A 23458-nucleotide genomic window follows, 5' to 3' on the forward strand; every position below is an offset into this window, starting at 1 on the left:
GACACCGGCGGGTGTCACATGGAGCCGCAGGTCCCCCCAGCCAAAGCCATCGGTATCCTGGCCTAAAAACACTTGCAGGCGTTGGGCTGTGCCCAGGACTGCTGGATTTTTTTGGGGGTATTAGGTTTTATTTTGTTTACTTACTTACTTGCTTACTTTTATTTTCAGAGTCACTTGTTGAAGTGGGAAGGCAAGAAGTTATTGGAAAAGGCAAAGAAGAGTATTGATGACCATGTGGCATCTTGGGGACAGGCGAGAGGATGATCTCTGTGTTGGAAAACCGTATCTGTGAAGCATGGTAACGTTTTCTGTTTAACCCATGTCCCTCAGAACTTCTTTAGGAATAAAACAGGGTGGAGAACAGTATCACAGAGGCAAGTAAGGAGGGAAATGCTGTCTGACTGATTTTAAATTTACAGTACATTTACTTGAAGTCTGTGTTTGTTTCCTGGATGAGAACAGTACTCCTGCCCCAGCTGGGCTGGTGGTAAATCAGGGCATGTGCCACACCGAGCTGGACCTGGGACCATGCAACCCTGTGCTTTGGTGTAAACCAGAGCCAAAGGTGTTTTTGTGATGGGCTGGGGTGACCTGTGGGTTGACCTGCTGGCCAGGTCATCCTACAGCTATACAAGTCACACTGCCAAGAGGAGTCTGGGTTTATTTTTTATTTGTTTGTTTTTTTTCCTGCTAGAAGGCAGGCAGGGAAACAAAATCCTAGGAGGAGGGCAGTGATAGCTGGAGATGTGGCATCTCTTGTAGATGTTGTACCAAGCATCTCTGTGGACATACACAAGTCTTCCCCAACACATGAACTGGCACTCCTGCTGCTCTCTGCCTACCAGCTCCCCAGAGCTTAACATCCCATAACCAGCACCTCATTCACATTCACACACCAGTGGACATTTCCCCAAGCCTCACTAGGGCGAAGGAAGCCCAGCTCAATCTTGCCTCATAGAAGAAAGACACAAGACAAGAGTTTCAGTGAACTACAATGCAACCCAGTGTTTATTATCTCCAGATTAGTGTGATAGGCACAACGCTGCATCCATGGGATATCTCCCCACACTCTAAGCTTGTTCCTTGTGTCTCTTCAGCAGCTCCCGCAGCTGCTCGATCTGGGCAGACACGCTGCTCTTGGCGGTGCCGCCCATGGCTGTGTACTGCTCCACGCTGTTGACAACATTGAAGACCTGGGAGACATCGCTGCCAAACAGGGGGCTGGGGAGGCAAAGAGAAGAGGTGTGAGTGGAGAGCACTGGGGCTGGTGGCTGCTTTATGTGCTCAGTGCCTGCAGGGAGGGTGAGGGAGCAGAGATGGAGCCTTTTTCCAAGGGGAAAGATCTGCTGCAGCCCTGCTTGTGCACTTGGGAGTGCCTGGGAGCTGCTGCTGGTGGCAGACCAAGAGTCAGCTCTGAGGGGAGACTGATAAGTTTGGAGTGAAACTGGTGCCTCCAGTTCATGGTATGAGTTTCTTCCAGTCTCTCCCAGTACTGGCTGCCCAGGCCCCACTGGAGTTGAGTGGGAGTGATGTTGTGCCCCATCAGTGTTTTCTGGCCCATTGGTAGCAGTGTTGATGTTCAGGCTGGGAGGATTTGGGGAGCTGTCTGGCCCAGGCATTTTGGGGAAGGGCACTATAAAGAGGCCTATACAAGGGAAGATGATATGCACGTGTTCAGGGGAGTCTTGGCAGAACAATAGTGCAACAAACCTGATGCTCTTCAGGTCATCCAGGCTGAGATTATTGAGGGTGATGCCTTTAGACTCGGCAAGTTGGACAGCTTTCCCAGAGGCAACGTGGGCTTGTCTGAATGGCATCTGCAGTGAGAAGCAGAGGCCACAGTCAGTGACCAAGTAACTGGGGTACAGTCTCAAAGGAAAAAATGGATGTGCTCCCTTTTTTGGTTGGCTTGTTTTCACTTAGGGTAATGCCATGTGAATCCAGGTTTGCTGACCCAGACTGATCATCACCTGGGGACAGAACAGAAGGCCTCATCTCAGGCCCTCCCTGAGCAGTATTCTGCATCCAAACAAATCATATCTCCATGTCTCCCTCTGATACTTACTCCTTTACGAACCAAGTAGAGAGCCAGGTCAGTTGACAGCATCTCAGGGCTCAGAGCCTTCTCCATGTTCTCCTTGTTGATCTGCAGAAGGAGGATAAGAAGGAGACATTATTATCAGCTCTACCTTGGCAGACACATTAGCAGTCATGGTGAGGGGACTTAATCTGGAAGGGACATGGCTCTAAAAGGACCCTCTGACCTCCTGAGTGGCTGACAGTGGGGGCCATAATGAGCAGTATGGGTGATGAACTGAAGAGCCTTCATCTTAAAATGAGTCTAGAGCTCTTTTGCCTGTGTTACTCAAAGAATGTGCCCCTCAACTGTGTTCAAGAGGTGAAGTCTTACCTGGAGGGTAGAAATCACTCCAGTGGCAACCTGGAGCACGGCATTCAGGGTGTCCACAACATCAAAGACGGCCTCCTTGTCTTCCTGCGTTGAAGAGAGATGGAAATGGCTGTAAGTCAACCTGATGCAGCCCAACAGCCCAAGCATTTCGGCCAGCAGAGCAGCCTGCCATCCCAGGGGCTCCTGCTCAGGGGTTTCAGCTGCAGCACGTTGTGCCTCAGCCCCTTTCTCAGCACACCCCACACAAGCAGGGTCTGCACAGGGAAGGGCAGTGGCAGGAGTGCTCAGGAGCAGAAGGCGGCTGTGTCTGCTCAGAGAGATGGTGTGAGAACTAACATCTGTTTTACCTGCAGATCCTTGTTGTAGGTGCTTGGAAGTCCTTTGAGCACCATGAGGATGGCAGCCAACTGCAGAGAGAAACAGGTTAGTCCTGGGGAGGGAAGTACATTGCCCCAGCAGAGGCTCAGAGCCTGGACTGGGCACACTGCTTTACTCAGAGGTAAGAAGGGGGAGGATTCTTCAGCCCCAGTATGAGTAGTTTTCCCATCCCACTTATTCAATTAGCAGGCTCACCCGTCCAAACACACGACCAGCTTTGCTGCGGATCAGTTCCAGGCTATCAGGATTCTTCTTCTGAGGCATCAGGCTGCTGCCAGTGCTGAAATAAACGCGTGTGGAGTGTAACGGTGAGCAATACTCCAGTTCCTACAGGTCATGCAGCGTATTGGCCCAGCCCTCCAAACCCAACACATAGGTCCCACTTCCCCAGACACCTTTCTAGGGTTTCGAACAGTGCACTGAACTTCTCATGTTTCCCACATCAGAGCCTTTGTTTTTGCAGATTTGTCTGCAGCAAATACACAGTCCCACCTCCCAAAGGAGAAGCAAAAAGGAGACTTCCCCCAGAGCCTCTCCAAAGAAGCCCTTCCTCAGGGAAGGAGGGCTGTGATTGTGCTGCCATGAGAGACGGGAAATCGCCTGGATTGCAAACCCAGTTAATTAAGGAAGGACTTTGGCAGGCATTGCCAGCAGAGGAGGAAGTTCTGCCTGCCAGCAGTTGCTGGGGAGGGGTGTCTGGTGAATGCAAACTTGGTTGTGTTACCAGAATCAGAAATAAGTGATCATTAGTGGGCAATGTTCACCTCAAGGCTGCTTTTCTGCCAGCCTTGTAATGCTGTGTTAGCCTTGTGCAGCAGGGAGACCCCAACCACTGTCTCACTCTCTCTGGAGGGGATAGCTGAGGAGAATTACTCCCCAGAGACAAGAGACCTACCTGTAAGCATCAGAGAGGGTCAGAAAGCCAAACTCGCTGGTACTGTAGATGATGAGATCTTCAGCCATCTTGCTGAGGTGGATCATCAGCAGGGTGGCAACAGAGAGGAATTCCACTGCAGAGAGGGCAGGAAATCAGGAGGTGAAAAGGTGCTTTTTTGCTTGACAAGCCAGGGAGCCCTGACTGGAGTTTAAATACGAGCAAACAGATTTTCTGTATAATTAATTCCTAGTGAGGGATTTCAGTCCCCTTGTTAAAGGAGTTCAGCTGGAAAGGTCTCAGAAGCCTGCTTCTGAAACAGTGGTGGGAAGATGAGACTTACCCACAGAGTCTCTCTCGCTAACAGCATCCATGCTGTTGAGGCTGATGGAGGCAAAGTCCAGCTCTGTAAGGAAGAGATGGACAGAGGAGATCAGGCTTTGCTGGTCTGGAGCTTGCATGGAACAACCGTCTCAGTGTAGAGGTGACTCTGAGCCCTTGAGTAGTCCCAAGAACACGAACATGCAGAGCGCAGTTTTGTTGTTATCACCAGGCAGCCAGTGTGCAGCAGGGTTGGCTCTGGTTATGCTCCAACCCTACAAGCATCTGCTGTCTCATGGTAGTAAAAAGCCTTCTGGCTTACCGAGTCACTAGGAGCTGCCTCCCACCTGTGTCACTGAGTATCAGAGCATACTCTATTTTTTGTATTTATTACCTTCCATCCCTATGTTAAGGTGCTCCAATGCATCCAAAATAACATCAGGACAATGTATTAATGCTTCCCTACTCACAGGTATGAGTAGTCCTGGGCCTCTCAGACATAGGGAGATACTTACCACTACGCAGAAGCTCTCTGTCAATTTCCAGTGGGTTGCCAGCCAGAGCACCACTGCCAGGGGAGAAACAGAAGTCATGCCTCATACCTTGTACATCCCAACCAAAACTGAGCTCTATCATGCAGAGATGACACCTCTCTGAAGATTTCCCTCCCAAGTTCATTCTGGTGTCACACAATGTGGCCTGAGGCTCCACACTCTGGACTAAACCAGAAGTTCTCTTCCAAAGAGGGAGCTTTGCTTGATGAAAACCTTGCAGTTCTTGATTTCAAGAAGGGAGAACAATGTCTCTGTGGTGAGAGTCTTCTCTTTGGAAGACTCTTCTCTTTGGTGAGAGGAGCAGGGCTTGCGATCTCACAGCTCCGCAGCACATATGGTATACAAACCCTAGTGCTTCAGGGGATGTAAAGATCTGCCTGTTAGCCACTTCACAGGGCAAAGTGTGGCCCAAAGGATTACACAGAAAGTGAGCTTTACCTTCCCAAAGGCAAGACATTGATCCTCCTCTTCACTTCTCCCAGGCGTTCAGAATCACGGGTCAGAGCAACAGCGTGGCTGGGAAAGGATGTGAGAGATAAACCACCTGAGGTCAGAAAATGTCACACAACCCAACAGGTAACTGTGGCCAAAAGACGGAGTGTACAGGGAGTTGGCCTCCACTCAGTGCTTAGGTCCTGGGTTGGTCAGAGCCATACATGAACATGAGGAGTTCCTGTTCCAGTTTGCAAGGTTAGCTCTGGTTTGTCACCCACCGCTGTCCCCAGAGTAGGCCCCAGGTGGAGAAGGCTTCCTGCAGCCACGTGTCCAAGGTGGTTACCTGAGCAAGAACTGGCTCCATCTGATGGGCTGAGCTTTCTGCAGGTGGGTGTAGCCAGGGAGGATGACATCGATTTCTCTGCATGGGAAAGGAGACAAAGAGGTGAGCAGCAGTTGTCAGGACAGAGAGCAGTGGCAGGTACACTGCAGGGTTTTGTGGCAAGGTGACAAACAGAACTTCTTTAGCTTGTGTTGTGCTGAACTTGGTCTATGTTCCTGTCACCTGCTACCCAAACATACTGAGTTTAGATCTCCCCATCCTGCAGTGTGGTTTGTCTGCCCTTGGCCTCCCTGGGAAACTGCCTGGTCCAGCAATCCCTCTGTGGCAGGCAAAGGTTCCCCAGGCCACCACTGCTTGGGAGTGTAATGTGTGAGGAGAGTTAGACAGGGATTAACATAGCTGTTCTGGAAAAGGACTTACACGGCAGCGCGTTCCACCAGGGTCTTAATGAGCTGCAGGAGGTGAGTGGAGATGACAGAGAGCGAATTCTTCATGAACAACTTCAAGTCGGTCACAACCTGCATGAGACTGGCCACAGTCAGTCAAAGAAGAACGTGATATTTGTAGTGACCAAGCGTTGTTCAGCAGAAAGCCTTGGCAGCATTATCCCCTCCTTGTTCTACGTGATGGGAAGGGACATGTTTCTCTTACCAGATAGATCCCTGGTCACTGATTCATGAAAGCTGCTGTATCTTGCTTTTCATGAACAGAATCAAAGTCCATTCTTTACAGTGGACTTCTCAGGTATTGTCAACTTTGGATCAGAAAATCCCCAACAGGCACAAGTCAGTCATCATTAGAAGGACTGATCCTGAAAGGTGCCTGGTACCCAGCCAGTAAAGTCATGGTTTCTGTAGGCTTTCAAAGGGATTTCAGTGCAAGTTTGTGGCCTTATGCCACCAGGAGGCAAAGCTGCAGAGCCCGTAGCCCTGTGCAGATGAGTCACTGCAGCATCGCTGGTTTAATGCCCTAGGAAGTACATGCTGGAGAGACTCAGAACATGCGAAAGATGGCATAAAGAAATTTGATTAAGGAACTAAGATGAGGGAGGGATAGAGAAGGAAGAAAAACAACCAGTTCTGTACATACCTGATCATTCCTGCTTCTTCCAGTGTGCAGCTTTCCAGCTATGTCTCCAATCAGCTCCTGAGGACAAGAGGAGGATTTCTGTCAGTGTCTCTGTATTCTAAGGAGGAGACTCCATGTGAGCAGACCTGCTCCCTGCCTGGAAGCTCTAGGATCCTGTAAGTAGCCACGGGATCTCTTCTGGGGAAGGGCAAGTTTGGGTTCTATGTTTGTACAGTGCCTCTTCCACAAAATGGGTCTTGGAGATCCTTCACAGTGCGCTTGGGGTTTCAGTATCAAATGGTCCAGAGGAATTTCACAGTGGGCAAGAGGCGCATGCACTTAACGTCAGGCAGATCTAGCTACAGAGGAACAGGAACAGGAGGTTAGGGGACCCAAACCTTTAGTCTGCGTTCGTTGGCAGTGTGGATATCCTCATCAGTTGGGGTCACCACAAAGACTCCTTTAGACCATTCCTCAGAGATCTACAAACATCAGCAGAAACACCAGTCAGCCACCACTGTTACCCTGCTGCGTGTCAGGGCTGTAAATGTCCCCAGCAAACAACAACTTCTGCCATCCCAATGGAAATCAAAGTGTTAAATCTCATGTGAGCTCTGGCATTCCTGTTCTTTCAGGCCAGCACTTGCTGCTTGCTCTGTGCAGATATTCTGTACTGCACTGGTGGGATCCATCTCTCTACCTGTGATCCTGCAGTGTTATGGCTATAGGAGAATTTAAGCAATGTAATGAAAAAGTGAGCTGAAATGTCAGTGATTGCTTTAGCATTGTCCACAAAGGTTTTCCTATACAAATATTGTATAGAGTCACCATTGTCCATGGTGGGTGAGCAACAACAATGGATATTTTAAAACTGCTTAGCTGCTGATTTATCCTTACCCCTATACAATGCTATATGCATTGCCTCCTACTAACTCAGGCAGGCAGACTCAAAAGGATCCCAAGTGCCAGCAGAAAAGGAATATTGCTAATTCATACTGAAACAATTCCTGTTGAATGTTCAGTGTGAAGAGGATGGGAGGGCAGGTCACACTGAGCACAAGTCACCAAGGCACCAGGGTCTAAACAATAGGACACGAGGGCTTAAAATGGTGCTTTTTAGAGCCGCTGATCAGGGAGACTACTACAGATGCTGTCAGATAAGTAGCCATTCATCCAGCATACATGACAGTTTCTGAAGGAAATACCTTTTCCAGGCCACTCAGGATCTTTTCCAGCTCACTTTTAGACAGGATCCCAGCCTTCTCCAAGGCTTTGGCATAAGCCATGCTCCCCTGGATATCAACTTCAGCCAGTCTCTGATCATAGGTAATGGAAGCATTGAGAATCTCCATGACTGGATCTGTGCTTCCACTGAATCTTCCTCCCCAAAGTTTATCCCCCTGAGAGAGAGGAAGAAGTTTATTAAAGAGGCCTAATAACTTCAGTTATGGTCCTATGCATGTAACATCCAGTGATCTGTTTGATTGACAAAGAGTTGTAGGCCAGCACAAGTCACATTATGAAGTGCTTGGAGTTACCATTTGAAGCATCTCCAGAGTCCATGATGTGCTTGCAAGCTTTGGCATAAGGTGAGCATAAAACTGGTTAAGGTGCAGACTCCAAAAAGGAAGGTCTAGGTATGTTTCAGCATTGAGAATGCTCAGAAAAACAGTTCAACAAAAAGGTTTTAAAATACATAAAACCAAAAGTTGTTTTTCTGCCCTAACCAAGATTCATATAGTAGCGCCACACACTTGTATGTGTCGTCTGTATAACGACTTCACTGGGTGACCAGAGACAGGTACACAATTCCAGTTATGCATCACAGCAGGGGTATGTAAGCTTTTTTCACCAGTGATTCAGCAACTGAATGGATTCACTAGCTAAGAGCTGTATACGTCACTTCATCAGAAGCTTTTTGCTTGTCCAGGTAAGACATCCACTGAAGCCCTGACTCTGGCAAACTCACACTGAAATAGATTTGAATTTTACTCATGCAGATACCTTACAACTTATCTAAGATTTCAGAAGCAACTCCCCAGTGCTAGCAGGCACAAAACAGAAATTGCAGGACGTTTAAAAGAAGGGCCTAAATACAATTGCCATTGCAGAGTGGGTCATAATTACTGGTCTACTTGTTTTTTTAAACAGCTCTGTTGAGTTTCCTCTCACACTGCACTGTAACTACCATGGACAGCAAGAAGCTGGTGGAACAGCTGTAAACTAATCCGGGCCAGAGCTTTATCAGTCAGACACAGCACTGTTGAGTAACCTTGGAAACTTTTCCCCTAGCGACTGTCTCCACATTTCTGCCAATCCCTGCTGAAACAACACACCTGAGAGGACAGCAGGAGAGAGCCTACGGAGGTAAGAGTGTCAGCACGTCTTTTTTGATATCTTTAAGGTAACTTTGTCAAAAAGCTGAGGGAAGGCAGAGTGGGGAATCAGAACTGAAAAAGAAAAGTGTTAGAGGTCCTCAGTATGCACCTGGTGCCCAGAGGAACATGGTGGCATGGGGGATGCTAAATTAAAGGCCAGTGCCAGAAGCCAAGTGCTTGAATGGGGAATGGGTCTGTCCAGGTATAACTCCAGTATTGTGTGTTTCCCTTAAAGTAAGAAAGTCAGCAGAAACATTGCAACACACACATACTTGCAATCAGTAGAATCAAAACTGAAAGATTAACTTCAGCTCCAGGACTCTCCAGTACAGTGTGGCAGCTGATGGCCACTTGTCTGTAAGCCAGAGCAGAGGAGGCCAGGGTTGTAGTGACCATTTGGAAGGCAGAAAGCGCAACTCACTAAGATGATATCACATCTCTCCTACCAACCACAGAAACCGAAAATACAGCTTTTGTACAGAGAAGTGTTTACACAAGCTGCTATAAAGCACCTTCCGCCTGAACGCAGGTTGTCAGGAATGAACTGCATCGCTCACTTGTCTCTCCCAGGCAGAGGGAAGAACCTGAAGGAAACGGCAGCGACTTGGATTTTAACTCGGTTGAGCTCATGTCTGTCAGAGCCCCCGCCGGAGAAGCAAAGTTCACTCTCACCTCGGCTGCCATTTCGGACGGCGTTGAGCTCGTGTGCGCAGCGATCCCGGCAACTGGTACAACCTGCGGGACAGCGAGGGGGTCGGAACAGCGAGGTGAGGTTCAGCTCTGCCCCCGGTTCCGCTCCGGCCCCAGGCCGGGCTACCCCCCCCGGTCCCCTCACCAGCTCCGCAGCGCGGTCTCAGCTGGTCCCTCCCGGTCCCGGCCCCTGGGCTCCGCTTTTACACGCCTGGGAACGGGGCTGGCGGCTCGTCCCGCCCCGGCGGGGCGGGATGTCCCCGGGATCGGCCCCGCGCCGGTCCCCCCCTCCCCTGGTCCCACCCCACAGCACAGGGGAGTTCCTGGTTTGCAGGAGGGAATGTGCCACTACGGCATGTTTTTTCTCTTTCTTCGTGCCCGGTCAGAGGCCTTTGAGGGAGTGCACGATGTGCGTCCCAGTTTTCTTGTCCCCTTTTTGGTTTTTCTGCCCTTTAACCAGCCCTGTTGTCACAGGACCATAGCATAATTCAGGTAGGAAGGGACCTAGTACAACCATATTTCCTATATTCTTCTCTGTCCTACTATTCGCTCCCTTTGTGTGCCGCAGTCTAGGGCACAGTGTGATTGTGTGATTAGGGTGTGCAGCTTTCTGTAGCAGAGAGGACACGGGCAGAGTGGCATGACCAGCATCAGCCCGGCTGTGGCTACTCAGCCTGAATGAGCAAGTGCCTTTTGCAGCTGGGTTTCCAGCGTGCTGCCTCTAGTACCAGTCCAGAACAAGGCTCAAACTCTGTATCCGGATTCGTAGCCAACTATTAATTCACTGTTTCGCAAAAATTTCCTCTTACAATCATTTTTTTCCTGGGGTGATGTCTCTGTTCCCTTTCAGACTTCCAAATGCACAGAGCATCATGCTGTCTACACTACTCTGTGAGCCATTTTGTTGCCAAGTTCCTTCCTCTTCTGAAGTCCCTCAGTTTTAATGTTTCTCTTGCCATGTTTATCTTTTATGAATGTCTTTGTCCTTATTCTGGGCTTTCACATGAGGTTGCTGTGGATTTGGCAAAATAGTAAGGACTAGATTTACATTCACAGTGAATCATATACAAGGAGAGGCTTTACATCATGGTGTTTGTGGTACAGGCTTGAAATTGACTATGTGGAATGTATACAGAGCATGCAAAGATTGTACATCCATTTGAAGAAACTACGGGAATTGCCAAAAGGGAAAAGGGAGGGTGCCCAAGGCACTGCAGCTGGAGGGGTTAGAAGGCACCACACTGGTCCTGGCACCTCCGCCTCAGGGACCATTTGTGACCCACAGGGCTAGAAAAGGGAAAATGGGATTTCTGTGGCACTTTGAGAGCTCCCCTGTATCTGTTTTGCTATTTGTGTTTTGTATAATTAACCCTTTGTTTGTGTGATAAACAATAGCTTTGATTTCTAAATATTACCTGTATTTAAACAGTTACATGCTTATACTTAACAGTGAAAGCTCCAGTTTCTATTCCATTAGTTCCAGGCCTCTTTCTATTTTTTTTTCCACTTCTCCGTATGTGCATCTCTCTGTAACGTAAGGAAAATAAATGGTTGAAGAATTAAGTTGATTTGTGTTGCCCCTGGCAAAGAGGAGTCCAGTCTAGATGGCCACATTTGGATATTGCTGCCTCAAATTCATGCATGGCGCCTGCAGGGGACGTTGCAGTCGTGCAGTGCATCTGTTCTCACAACTCTACTGTGGTGGCAGAGAAATGTTATTAGCTCAGCTTCTTCAATAGAGAGCTAGGGGATAAAAAGACTGGGCACAGCAATTTGTTTAGGAGACAAACTATTCAGCAGGATTGTTCCAGAGTGTAAAATCGGTTTAGAGGTCTTTTCCTTCGGGGAACCCAGTGAAGAGTTCACTACTTTTTGCGATGTTTCAAGAGCCCTTCTGTAGGTTTGTAACCTGCTTGGGTCTTGGATCAGAGTTATGTAGCTATCTGCTGAGAGTTTCAGCAGCTCATGATCTATGAGAGTTCTTGGCTTATGTCTCTTCTTGTGGTCTGTAATGGAGAAGGGATTTAAGACCGAGTCCAGAGTAGTGTCAAAGTCACTGATTGTTCTGCCGATACAGATCTTCCTGTGGTAAGGGACAGTGCTTTAAAAGCCCAAATCACAATGAGTTACAATAGGGTGATGGTGAACGCCTGAAGATACTGCGGACCACACATTTCTAGAATGTCTCTGGAGCTTCAGAGACCTCCACAGGTCCCTCCCAGTCTGAATTATTTCACAATATTAAGAAAAGGGTGGATGGGGGGGAAGTACCAGTGATTATGAACTACTCACTTAAGCAGGAAACAGAGATGTGATAATCTGCTAGACCCTCCCTTTTGCTTTCAGTTTGGCAGGGCCCTGTGGTACTCAGCACTGGCCAACAGGAACAATGCCGGATATGTGCTGCTGGGAGTGAGAGAAAATCTGTTTGGCTGAGGCTTCTGAAGGTACGGAGCAGGAGCTGGAGTATACAAATAGGGAAAAAGAGAGGAACAGCACAGAATGAGAAAGCTTATGGGACTGGGAAAAAAAAAACTGTGAGGTGGAGATGAGGAAATATCCCTTCTTCAGGCTCTGCTGGTGATGAGTTGGTGTCCACTCCCTCTCTTGCTCCTTTCTTCTATCAGCTAAGTGTACAGAAATGATTTTGTGGCTGCAGCTAACGTATCTGTAGAGTGAGACACAAGTGCCCAAATGGAAACACAGCAGGAAGTAACACAGTGAACACAAAGGAGGTTTATGGAGCAGTGATTGAAATGAGCTGTTCTTTGAACACCAGGAGAATAGATCAGGTTTATGGCCAGAATAAGGGGAGACGGAGGCTGAAGGGGAAGTGTTGAAGAAAGAGAAGTTCTGTTGCTGGTTCTGCCACATGTTTAAAGCACAAATGCTGCAAAGGTAGGATGAAAGCACTTGGTGTCTCCTGAGGGACTTCGTTAATGGCAGGAGATAAAGCTCATGGCAGTTTGTACTGTCTGTGCTGCAGCCCTTAACCTAAGGGTGGTGAGGCAATTCTTGCATTACTGTCATTACCTACGTTTGTTACAGACTCTTGCAGTACTGAGTCAATAACGTGCTCCTGTGTCAGCATGGATGGCAGGGTGCTGAGCAAGGCACCAGCTTTAAAGTGCCGTGACAGAAAAGAAATTGTCCATGACAAAACTAGTGCTACAGTGCCGTGGGTGTCAGGTTCAGGATGGGTTAGTGTTTAGTGAAAATTGCCCCACCTTCCCTATAAGCAACTGTTCTTCCTCTACCTTTTGAATCAAGTAGCAGGCATGTTCCATCCAGAAATCACTGTGGAACAATAGTGGGGAATAATGTTTCAGGTGGTTGTTTAATCAAATGTTTTCATCCTCTGAAAGAGCCCAGGTTGCTCCATTCTCATTCCCCAAGTAAGGCTTTTCCTGGTCTTTGTTCTGATTATTTTTGTAACGACAAGATAGTGTAAGATTTCTAAGACGCAGCCAGCCATGCCCATCTCTTTACAAGCATTGTGCTCCAACTGGCTTGGCCTGGGTCACACAGAGGAAAACACTTGGCCTGGGACTGTGCAGCCCCTGTGTTTTGATGTAAACCAGAGCCAAGGGTGGTTTTGTGATGGGCTGGAATGACCTGTGAGTTGACCTGCTGGCAAAGTCCTGCCTAAGGCTATGCAGGTGGTGGTGCCAGGTGGTGAGGAAGCTTCTTTTGGCCACTTGATACCCCCTGCCAGAAGGGAGGGAGGCAGGCAAGCATACTCCTGAGAGCGGTGATAGCTGAAGTTGTGGCATAAGTTGCAGATGCTCTACCAGGAACAACCCATAACCCAGCTCCGCTGCAAGAGAGGGGAGAACCCCCTTTCTTTCACACACCAGTGAACATTTCCCCAAGCCTCGCTAGGGCCAAGGAAGCCCAGCTCAATCTTGCCTCATAGAAGAAAGACACAAGACAAGAGTTTCAGTGAACTACAATGCAACCCAGTGTTTATTAACTCCAGATTAGTGTGATAGGCACAACGCTGCATCCATGGGATATCTCCCCACACTCTAAGCTTGTTCCTTGTGTCTCTTCAGCAGCTCCCGCAGCTGCTCGATCTGGGCAGACACGCTGCTCTTGGCGGTGCCGCCCATGGCTGTGTACTGCTCCACGCTGTTGACAACATTGAAGACCTGGGAGACATCGCTGCCAAACAGGGGGCTGGGGAGGCAAAGAGAAGAGGTGTGAGTGGAGAGCACTGGGGCTGGTGGCTGCTTTATGTGCTCAGTGCCTGCAGGGAGGGTGAGGGAGCAGAGATGGAGCCTTTTTCCAAGGGGAAAGATCTGCTGCAGCCCTGCTTGTGCACTTGGAGTGCCTGGGAGCTGCTGCTGGTGGCAGACCAAGAGTCAGCTCTGAGGGGAGACTGATAAGTTTGGAGTGAAACTGGTGCCTCCAGTTCATGGTATGAGTTTCTTCCAGTCTCTCCCAGTACTGGCTGCCCAGGCCCCACTGGAGTTGAGTGGGAGTGATGTTGTGCCCCATCAGTGTTTTCTGGCCCATTGGTAGCAGTGTTGATGTTCAGGCTGGGAGGATTTGGGGAGCTGTCTGGCCCAGGCATTTTGGGGAAGGGCACTATAAAGAGGCCTATACAAGGGAAGATGATATGCATGTGTTCAGGGGAGTCTTGGCAGAACAATAGTGCAACAAACCTGATGCTCTTCAGGTCATCCAGGCTGAGATTATTAAGGGTGATGCCTTTAGACTCGGCGAGGTGGACGGCCTTCCCAGAGGCAACGTGGGCTTGTCTGAATGGCATCTGCAGTGAGAAGCAGAAGCTGCAGTCAGTGACCAAGTAACTGGGGTACAGCCTCAAAGGAAAAAATGGATGTGCTCCCTTTTTTGGTTGGCTTGTTTTCTCTTAGGGCAATGCAATCTGAATTTGAGTTTCTGGGGTGTGAAGAATGGATGCATTAGGTGGTAAATCTCCACCTGTAAATTACAATCAAGTCCACCTGGCAGCAATTCCATTATTTTGGATACATGTAAAGAATAGGTTTCCAGCTTTCGAGTTTGCTGACCCAGACTGATCATCACCTGGGGACAGAACAGAAGGCCTCATCTCAGGCCCTCGCTGAGCAGTGTTCTGCATCCAAAGAGATTACAGCTGCACATCTTCCTCTGATACTTACTCCTTTATGAACCAAGTAGAGAGCTAGGTCAGATGATAGGATCTCAGGGCTCAGTGCCTTCTCCATGTTCTCCTTGTTGATCTGCAGGAGGAGGGTCAGAAGGAAACATCATCAGCTGCTCTTTGGGAATGTGTGTTTACCTGTATTACTCACAGAATGTCCCTCCCAACCATATTCAGTAATAAGTGGCTGAGGCCTTACCTGGAGGGTAGAAATCACTCCAGTGGCAACCTGGAGCACGGCATTCAGGGTGTCCACAACATCAAAGACGGCCTCCTTGTCTTCCTGCATTAGAAGGATGGAAATGGCTTTAAGTCAACCTGATGCAGCCCAATAGCCCAAGCATTTCGGCCAGCAGAGCAGCCTGTCATCCCAGGGGCTCCTGCTCAGGGGTTTCAGCTGCAGCACGTTGTGCCTCAGCCCCTTACTCAGCACCTCCCACACAAGCAGGGTCTGCACAGGGAAGGGCAGTGGCAGGAGTGCTCAGGAGCAGAAGGCGGCTGTGTCTGCTCAGAGAGATGGTGTGAGAACTAACATCTGTTTTACCTGCAGATCCTTGTTGTAGGTGCTTGGAAGTCCTTTGAGCACCATGAGGATGGCAGCCAGCTGCAGAGAGAAACAGGTAAGGCAGTTAGTCCTGGGGAGGGAAGCACATTGCCCCAGCAGAGGCTCAGAGCCTGGACTGGGCACGTTGCTTGACTCAGAGGCAAGAAGAAGGGGGAGCATTCTTCAGCCCCAGTATGAGTAGTTTCCCCATCCCACTTCTTTGTTTAGCAGGCTCACCCGTCCAAACACACGACCAGCTTTGCTGCGGATCAGTTCCAGGCTATCAGGATTCTTCTTCTGAGGCATCACACTGCTGCCAGAGCTGAAATAAAGGCGTGTGGAGTGTAATGGTGAACAAGACCCCAGCCCCTATAGATGCAGGCTAAGACAGGTATTGCATCGTACTGACCCAGCTCTCCAAACCCAACACACAGGCCCCCTTTCCCCAAACACCTTTATTAGGTTGTAGGAAAGCAGTAAGCAGTGACCTGAGTGCTCTGAATTTCTCATGATTCCCACATCAGGGCCTTTTATTTTGCAGTCTTGTCCGGAGCTACCACACCATCCCACCTCCCAAAGAAGCAGCAAAAAGGAGGCTTCCCTCAGAGCCCCTCCAGTCTTGGGACCAGCAGGTCAGCCTTAGCATTACTGGGACCTCAGGGAAGGAGGGCTGTGGTTGTGCTGCCATGAGAGACAGGAGATCTCCTGGGATTGCAAACCCAGTTAATTACGGAAGGACTTTGGCAGGCGTTGGCAGCAGAGGAGGAAGTTCTGCCTGCCAGCAGTTGCTGGGGAGGAGTGTCTGGTGAATGCAAACTTGGTTGTGTTACCAGAATCAGAAATACCTGGTCGTTAGTGAGGAGTGTTCTACCCTAAGGCTGCCTTTCTGCCAGCCTTGTAATGCTGTGTCAGCCTTGTGCAGCAGGGAGACCCCAGCCACTGTCTCACTCTCTCTGGAGGGGATAGCTGAGGAGAATTACTCCCCAGAGACCAGAAACCTACCAGTAAGTGTCAGAGAGGGTCAGAAATCCAAACTCGCTGGTACTGTAGATGATGAGATCTTCAGCCATCTTGCTGAGGTGGATCATCAGCAGGGTGGCAACAGAGAGGAATTCCACTGCAGAGAGGGCAGGAAATCAGGAGGTGAAAAGGTGCTTTTTTGCTTGACAAGCCAGGGAGCCCTGACTGGAGTTTAAATATGAGCAAACAGATTTTCTGTATAATTACTTCCTAGTGAGGGATTTCAGTCCCCTTGTTAAAGGAGTTCAGCTGGAAAGGTCTCAGAAGCCTGCTTCTGAAACAGTGGTGGGAAGATGAGACTTACCCACAGAGTCTCTCTCGCTAACAGCATCCATGCTGTTGAGGCTGATGGAGGCAAAGTCCAGCTCTGTATGGAAGGTGATGGACAGAGGAGATCAGACTTGGCATTGCCTGTCTCATTGCAGTAAAAACCCTTAAGAAAGAAAGGCTTTGGCTCCAGAACAGTGCTTTATGGTGCCACTAGGTGCGATGTAACAGTGCTTCCCTCCTAGATACTACAAGTATTCTTGTGCTGCTCAGTCATAGGGACATGCTTACCGCTTCGCAGAAGCTCTCTATCAATTTCCAGTGGGTTTCCAGCCAGAGCACCACTGCCAGGGGAGAAAGAAACAGAAGTCATGCCTCATACCTTGCACACCCCAACCAAAACTGAGCTCTAGGAAGCAGGGAAGGCATCTCTGAAGACTTTACAGGGCAAAGCAAAGCTCAGTGACTCCCCAACCAGTAGAACTTACCTTCCCAAAGGCAAGATGTTGATTCTCTTCTTTATCTCTCCCAGGCGCTCAGAATCACGGGTCAGAGCAACAGCATGGCTGGGAAAGGACATGAGAGATGAAGCACCTGAAGTCAGAACGTGTCACTTCCCTTCCCAAGCAATGTGCTGCTATGCCTGGAGCCTTGGATCCCTTCTCGAACAGAAGAGGCTTGAAATGGAGCCCAGGCCCTCAGTCCCTTTGAAGTAGAACAGTTGCAGCCACACAAGCTTCTCCGTGTTACTCCGTTAGCTCAGGTGTAACTGTGGCCAAAGGTTGGAGTTGCCCTCTACTGCCCACTCAGTGCTTGGTTCCTGCGTTTGTCAGAGCCACACAGGAACAGTTTGCAAGATGAGGCCTGGTTTGTCATCCCCCCCCACTGTCTCCTCAGAGGATAATGTGCTTTTAGGCTCCAGTTCAGCTGGCCTCAAGGTGGAGAAGGCTTCCTGCAGCCAAGTGTCCAAGGTGGTTACCTGAGCAAGAACTGGCTCCATCTGATGGGCTGAGCTTTCTGCAGGTGGGTGTAGCCAGGGAGGATGACATCGATTTCTCTGCATGGGAAAGGAGACAAAGAGGTGAGCAGCAGCTGTCAGGACAGAGGGCAGTGGCAGGTACGCTGCAGGGTTTTGTGCCAAGGTGACAAACAGAACTTCTTTAGCTTGTGTTGTGCTGAATTTGGTCTATGTGTTCCTGTCCCTGTCACCTGCTACCCAAACATACTGAGTTTAGACCTCCCCATCCTGCAGTGTGGTTTGTCTGCCCTTGGCCTCCCTGGAAAACTGCCTGGTCCAGCAATCCCTCTATGGCAGGCAAAGGGGAGTGTGGGAGTGTGATGTGTGGGGAGAGTTAGGCAGGGATTAGCACAGCTGAGCTTTTCTCATGCATAGCAAGTGGAATCATGTTCAAGTTTCCAACTTCTTCAGATGGGTTTGGTGCCTTGTAGTGTCCTGTGTGGACCTCCCACCTCAATTCCTTTGCCAGGATACACTGGGGGAAAAGGACGGTCTCTTGTCACATGAACTGTGGCAAAGTAGGGTCTGTTGTCTTTCCCTGTGTTATGACACTGCCTGTCTGCAACTTCTTCCACAGAAGACCCTACTGCTGCCTTGGTTGGTGTCAAAGAGCAAGCCTAGGAGGCTCCTGCCCCTGCAAGACCAAGGTCGTGGATCTGGAAAAGGACTTACATGGCAGCGCGTTCCACCAGGGTCTTAATGAGCTGGAGGAGGTGAGTGGAGATGACAGAGAGGGAATTCTTCATGAACAGCTTCAAGTCGGTAACAACCTGTATGAGATTGGCCACAGTCAGTCAAAGCAGAATGTGATATTCTTGGTGACTGGCCATTTTTACTGTAAAGTAAACCCCTCCTTGTTCTATGTGATGGGAAGGTGCATCTTCCTCTCAAAATCTGATCGTTTTGATGTGGTAATGTCACTGTATCTCGTTCTCCAGGGAAAGAGCCAAAGGCCTATCTGGTCCGAGGTCTCCTGAAGTGAGGTGGGAGAGGGAATACAAAGGAAAACATTCTGTACATACCTGATCATTCCTGCTTCTTCCAGTGTGCAGCTTTCCAGCTATGTCTCCAATCAGCTCCTGAGGACAAGAGGAGGATTTCTGTCAGTGTCTCAGTATTTTAAGGAGGAGACTCCATGTGAGCAGACCTGCTCCCTGCCTGGAAGGGACTCAGCTCTAGGATCCTGTAAGTAGCAACGGGATCTCTTCTGGGGAAGGGCAAGTTTGGGTTCTATGTTTGTACAGTGCCTCTTCCACAAAATGGGTCTTGGAGATCCTTCATAGTGCGCTTGGGGTTTCAGTATCAAATGGTCCGGAGGAATTTCACAGTGGGCAAGAGGCGCATGCACTTAACGTCAGGCAGGTCTAGCTACAGAGGAACAGGAACAAGAGGTTAGGGGACCCAAACCTTTAGTCTGCGTTCGTTGGCAGTGTGGATATCCTCATCAGTTGGGGTCACCACAAAGACTCCTTTAGACCATTCCTCAGAGATCTACAAACATCAGCAGAAACACCAGTCAGCCACCACTGTTACCCTGCTGCGTGTCAGGGCTGTTAAGTGTCCCCAGCAAACAGCTTCTGCCATCCCAATGGAAATCAAAATGTTAAATCTCATGTGAGCTCTGGCTGCTAGCCCTGTGCAGATATTCTGTACTGCACTGGTGGGATCCATCTCTCTACCTGTGATGATCCTGCAGTGTTATGGCTATAGGAGGATTTAAGCAATGTGAGAAAAAGTGAGCTGAAATGTCAGTGATTGCTTTAGCATTGTCCACAAAGGTTTTCCTATACAAATATTGTATAGAGTCACCATTGTCCATGGCGGGTGAGCAACAACAATGGATATTTTAAAACTGCTTAGCTGCTGACTTCTATTTGACCCTATACAGTGCTACGTATGCATTGCCTCCTACTAACTCAGGCAGGCAGACTCAAAAGGATCCCAAGTGCCAGCAGAAAAGGAATATTGCTAATTCATACTGAAACAATTCCTGGTGAATGTTCAGTGTAAAGAGGATGGGTGGGCAGGTCACACTGAGCACACCCCACTGAGGCACTGGGGCTGCCACAATGAGCATTGCCCATGTGCTTCAGGCTCTCACTGGGGCTGCCGCCTGGTTCACATCCTGCTTTTGGGCTTTAGTGCCTTTAGCAGGATGGAATTTTCGCATCAGTTCCCTGCCCAGAATGCTTCCAAGTGTACAGAGGGCAACTCAGGGAGGCTACTACAGATGCTGTCAGATAAGTAGCCATTCATTCAGCATACATGACAGTTTCTGAAGGAAATAAATACCTTTTCCAGGCCACTCAGGGTCTTCTCCAGCTCACTTTTAGACAGGATCCCAGCCTTCTCCAAGGCTTTGGCATAAGCCATGCTCCCCTGGATATCAACTTCAGCCAGTCTCTGGTCAATGGTAATGGAAGCGCTGAGCATCTCCATGACTGGATCTGTGCTTCCTACAAACCTTCCTCCCAGCATTTTATCTCCCTGCAAGCAATGAGTCAAAAGTCTTACAGATATATCCCCTAAAAATCAGTTGATGTCCATCCCACTCCCTATTCAAGCAAAACTGAGGACATACTCAGGAACATTTTTTCAGTGCTGTAGCGCTCAGCAGAAAAGTCCCAGACTTTAAGACCTTTGGCAAGTAGTTGTAGAGCTGGAAAACATGGCACTGTCACTAGAACTTAGCCCTTGACATGTCAGGTCTGGCTAAGGAATCCTCTAAGATACTTCACCTCTGCAGGGCTCTTGACGGAGTATGTCCTGTCCTTGCAAATGAATATCAGGGCATATGGTGCAGGACCAGCACGGATCTTTCTTTTAAGGCAGCTGCCGATCACTGACTCTTTGATAGTCTCTTCACAGGGGAAAAAATGGGTCAGGGATATAGTGAAAGCTAGTGTCTACTGTTACTTGAAATAATATTTACAAAACCACACTCTTTTAGGGAGACTATAAGAAAATATTCAGTTGACAAAGAGCTGTGAGCCAGCAAAAGTCACGTCCTCAAACACTCCTGTAACTATGAAACGTTTGAAGTGTCTCTAGAGTCCATGATGTTCTTGCAAGCTTTGGCATAAAGTTAGCATAAACCAGGTTAAGCTGCATATCACAAATGTTTTGATAAAATTAAAAGGGAAGAGCTACCATGGACAGCGGGCGGAGCGGGGCTGGGAGCGGTGGCCCCAAGCAACCCTTTCCCCAGCGATTGCCTGAACCAGCGTGTCTGGGGGAGAGAGCCTGCAGCAGGTAGAATGCAGGCACGGGGTGCTGGAGATCTCTTCTTTGAAGCACATTGGTCAGTAGGAGCTGCAGCAGGGGAAATCACATTTGAAAAAGCCCAGTTTTGCAGCTCTGTGCTGGGAAAACAGTCCCTGGGGTGAGTGGGAGAGAGCACACGGTGTGAAAACCAGCACTGGGAGCTAAGCGCTTGGATGGGGAAGAGGTATTCTAAGTATATCTTCACTACCATGGGTTTTCACCGGAATGAGAGGTGGGTCATCAGAACTATTGCAGCAAATAAGTTTTCAGTCCCCTTCTCCATTTAAATCCCAGGAAAACAAATCAAGTAGAGAGAAGCACCCAAACGAGCATGGGAGATTGCTGTGCTGGGGCTATCACGCAGTTCAGCTCACGTCTGCCAGAGCACCCCAAGCCCACCCCACCAGAGAAGCAAAGTTCACCCTCACCTCGGCTGCCATTTCAGACGACGTTTTGCTCGTTTGTGCAGCGATCCTGGCAACTGATACAACCTGTGGAACAGCGAGAGGTGAGGCTCAGCTCTGCCACCGGTCCCGGTCTGGCTGCAGGTCGGGGTCCCCGCTGCCCGCTTGGTCCCTCCGGGCCCACAGCCCCGCTCACCTGCTCCGCAGCACAGTCCCGGCTGGTCGCTCCTACTCTCCATCCCCGCTGTCCCGCTTTTACATGCCTCGGAGCGGGGCTGGCGGCTTGTCCCGCCCCGGCGGGGCGGGGTGTCCCCAGGGTCAGCCCCGCTCTGGTCCCCCCCTTCAGCCCCTTCACCATTCCCACCCCTCTCCTCCCTCTGGTCCCTGCTTGCCCAGCGCACAATTAGCAAGTCAGGGAGAGAAGTTTGGCGCCAGGGTTGCTGCAAGGAGAGAAACTGGGAGAGATGCTCTTATGTTGCTTGTTGGAGAAGTTATTCCTCCTGCAGTGCCCTGGGATCTTCTGTGTGTTTTCCCTGACAAGTCAGCTCCTTTGCTGGGAATATCATTGTACTGAAAGTCACATCACTCTCTGTCATACCCCTGTAATAAGTAATCATTGGTATGAGCGCACTTGGTATGATGGCTGGATCATCGTTGCCTTGTACTCATTGCCACCCCAGCAAACTATAAAATAGATGGGCACTAGTTACCCTTTCCAATTTGTGTGGATAAGACTTTCCACCCCACTTGTAAGGATGCTGCAGCTTTGGGGCTTCCCTGTGTCACCAACTGACTCTTGCCAAGAGGCTCCTGTGAGCCTAAGGTTGTGGCCATGGGGTGTGCAGCCTTGGCAAATAGCTCGTATCTTAAACTCATCAAACCTTAAGTATCAAGGAAGTAAAGAACCGATTTAAAATACAGGAGAGCTTTGAGAGCAGCAACTTGCAAAGTGACAGCTCAGCACCAATTTCTCATTAAATCCTCAGACACAGGGCACTTTTCTGCAGCCTCTCTACAGAAAGCAGAATCTGTGCTGGTCAGCCTGAGTGTGCTACTACAGTACCATATTTTTCCATTTGCGTGGCCCAAACCTTTCACAGAGTTCAGGGAACATATTCCAATTCTCTCATCCACATTTTGTTGTGTTTTTTCTTCCCTTTAACTGACTGTTTTTTCCTTTCCTGCTGTTTTTCTCCCAGTTCTGCAACTCATCTCCTTTTCCTGTTCACACTAGGATATTTCCACTGGGAAACAGTGCTTGATTATTTTGTGATCATGTTCCTTTCTACTCTGAAATCCCTCCTTTTTACCACTTTTTCTTGTCCTCTTCACCCTTTAGGAGTGGCTTTGTCCTTACTCTGAGCTTTGACAGGAGATTGTTGATGTGTTGGGAAAATAGTAAGCGCTGAATTTATAACCAGAGTGAATCTATGTCAATAAGATCTTATTAATCTTATTAATCTATGTCTGATACTACATGTGGCAGGGGCGCGTGCTTACACATGGGATCTGTCAGCAGTATCACTGTGTGTTTAGCAAACTTCATAGGGATTAGTTTGCTTGTAGTACACTGCGTTAACTCCTGTCCCAGTTTGTAACTAGGAGATTATTAATTCTCTCTCCCATTTTTAGATGAAACACGCAATAACGATCATTTCTGTATAATAAGCAATGCAGACTGTAGAGTAATATTTTTATAATAAAAACGAAAGCGGAACTGTAAATCCAAGCAGAAGTTGTCAATGTAAAAATGAACATTGAAGAAATAGGATTTCTTAAAGACAGAGTTGGAGAGTTGAAATTTTGGAGGTGAAAACAGTGAAATAGCATTGCAAAATAGATTTTCTAATGCACACTGAAATGTGCATTAGAAATTCTCATTACTTTCTTCTTTATTTGTTCTGGTTTAGATGGCTCTCCACTTCCTGTTGTCTTTTTTTGGTATTTTATTTTCTCAGTGAAATAGAAATATTGGCCCTCAAAATCCCCTCCCCACAGTTAAGTACCAAGGAAGGTCTGAGGGAAAGGTCTTATTTCCCCTTCTGGTGCAGCGCATGGCACGTTGTTCATACATTAATATTCCCAGCTCCACCCTTCCAAGCTGATGTACAATGAGGTACCACTAGAGAGTAAATTCTCCATTTTGCAGCATGGAGAGGTTTAATTAACATTTTTATGTCCTCAAAGATTTGAACTTTATTTGTGCTTGCTTTTGTAATCAGTCACAGCCTTACTATTTATTTTGGAGAGCGCAATACTCGGGAGCGTAGCTCTGAAGCAGTGCTTTCTAGAAATGCACTTTTCACAATAGGACTTGTTTTCATAACTGAGTCCAGTGAAG

General features: G+C 48.7%; 2 protein-coding genes and 1 long non-coding RNA gene across 4 annotated transcripts; 1 reads left to right on the forward strand and 2 right to left on the reverse strand.

Moving 5' to 3' along the window:
* Window positions 1–979: 979 nt before the first annotated feature.
* Window positions 980–21153, reverse strand: LOC136109946 (argininosuccinate lyase-like). 2 transcript variants are annotated; one of them, XM_065853009.2, is made up of 17 exons: window positions 9597–9691; window positions 9434–9496; window positions 7589–7783; window positions 6782–6865; window positions 6405–6461; window positions 5736–5833; window positions 5316–5393; window positions 4976–5053; window positions 4499–4551; window positions 4006–4068; window positions 3684–3798; window positions 2984–3068; window positions 2758–2817; window positions 2411–2494; window positions 2066–2146; window positions 1711–1817; window positions 980–1221 (listed from the first exon to the last, which is right to left on the reverse strand). In XM_065853009.2, the coding sequence occupies exons 2-17, from the start codon at window positions 9443–9445 to the stop codon at window positions 1071–1073; spliced, it is 1401 nt and encodes a 466-aa protein (XP_065709081.1). In that variant the 5' UTR covers window positions 9446–9496; window positions 9597–9691; the 3' UTR covers window positions 980–1070. The 2 variants fall into 2 exon arrangements, with proteins under 2 accessions (XP_065709081.1, XP_071673122.1); XM_071817021.1 differs by lacking the exons at window positions 9434–9496; window positions 9597–9691 and adding an exon at window positions 21142–21153.
* LOC136109947 (argininosuccinate lyase) lies at window positions 13389–21356 on the reverse strand. Its single transcript, XM_065853011.2, has 17 exons — window positions 21314–21356; window positions 21142–21204; window positions 19742–19936; window positions 18857–18940; window positions 18472–18528; window positions 18122–18219; window positions 17411–17488; window positions 16920–16997; window positions 16723–16775; window positions 16469–16531; window positions 16147–16261; window positions 15382–15466; window positions 15145–15204; window positions 14800–14883; window positions 14599–14679; window positions 14119–14225; window positions 13389–13630 (listed from the first exon to the last, which is right to left on the reverse strand). Exons 2-17 carry the CDS (start codon window positions 21151–21153, stop codon window positions 13480–13482), a joined length of 1401 nt encoding a protein of 466 aa, XP_065709083.1. The 5' UTR covers window positions 21154–21204; window positions 21314–21356; the 3' UTR covers window positions 13389–13479.
* LOC139829461 (uncharacterized) lies at window positions 15081–15739 on the forward strand. The gene is made up of 3 exons (XR_011741929.1): window positions 15081–15220; window positions 15373–15535; window positions 15686–15739. It is a non-coding gene; the product is annotated as an uncharacterized lncRNA (long non-coding RNA).
* Window positions 21357–23458: the final 2102 nt, after the last annotated feature.

Source organism: Patagioenas fasciata, chromosome 19 (genome assembly GCF_037038585.1).
Source record: "Patagioenas fasciata isolate bPatFas1 chromosome 19, bPatFas1.hap1, whole genome shotgun sequence".
Taxonomy (NCBI): domain Eukaryota; kingdom Metazoa; phylum Chordata; class Aves; order Columbiformes; family Columbidae; genus Patagioenas; species Patagioenas fasciata.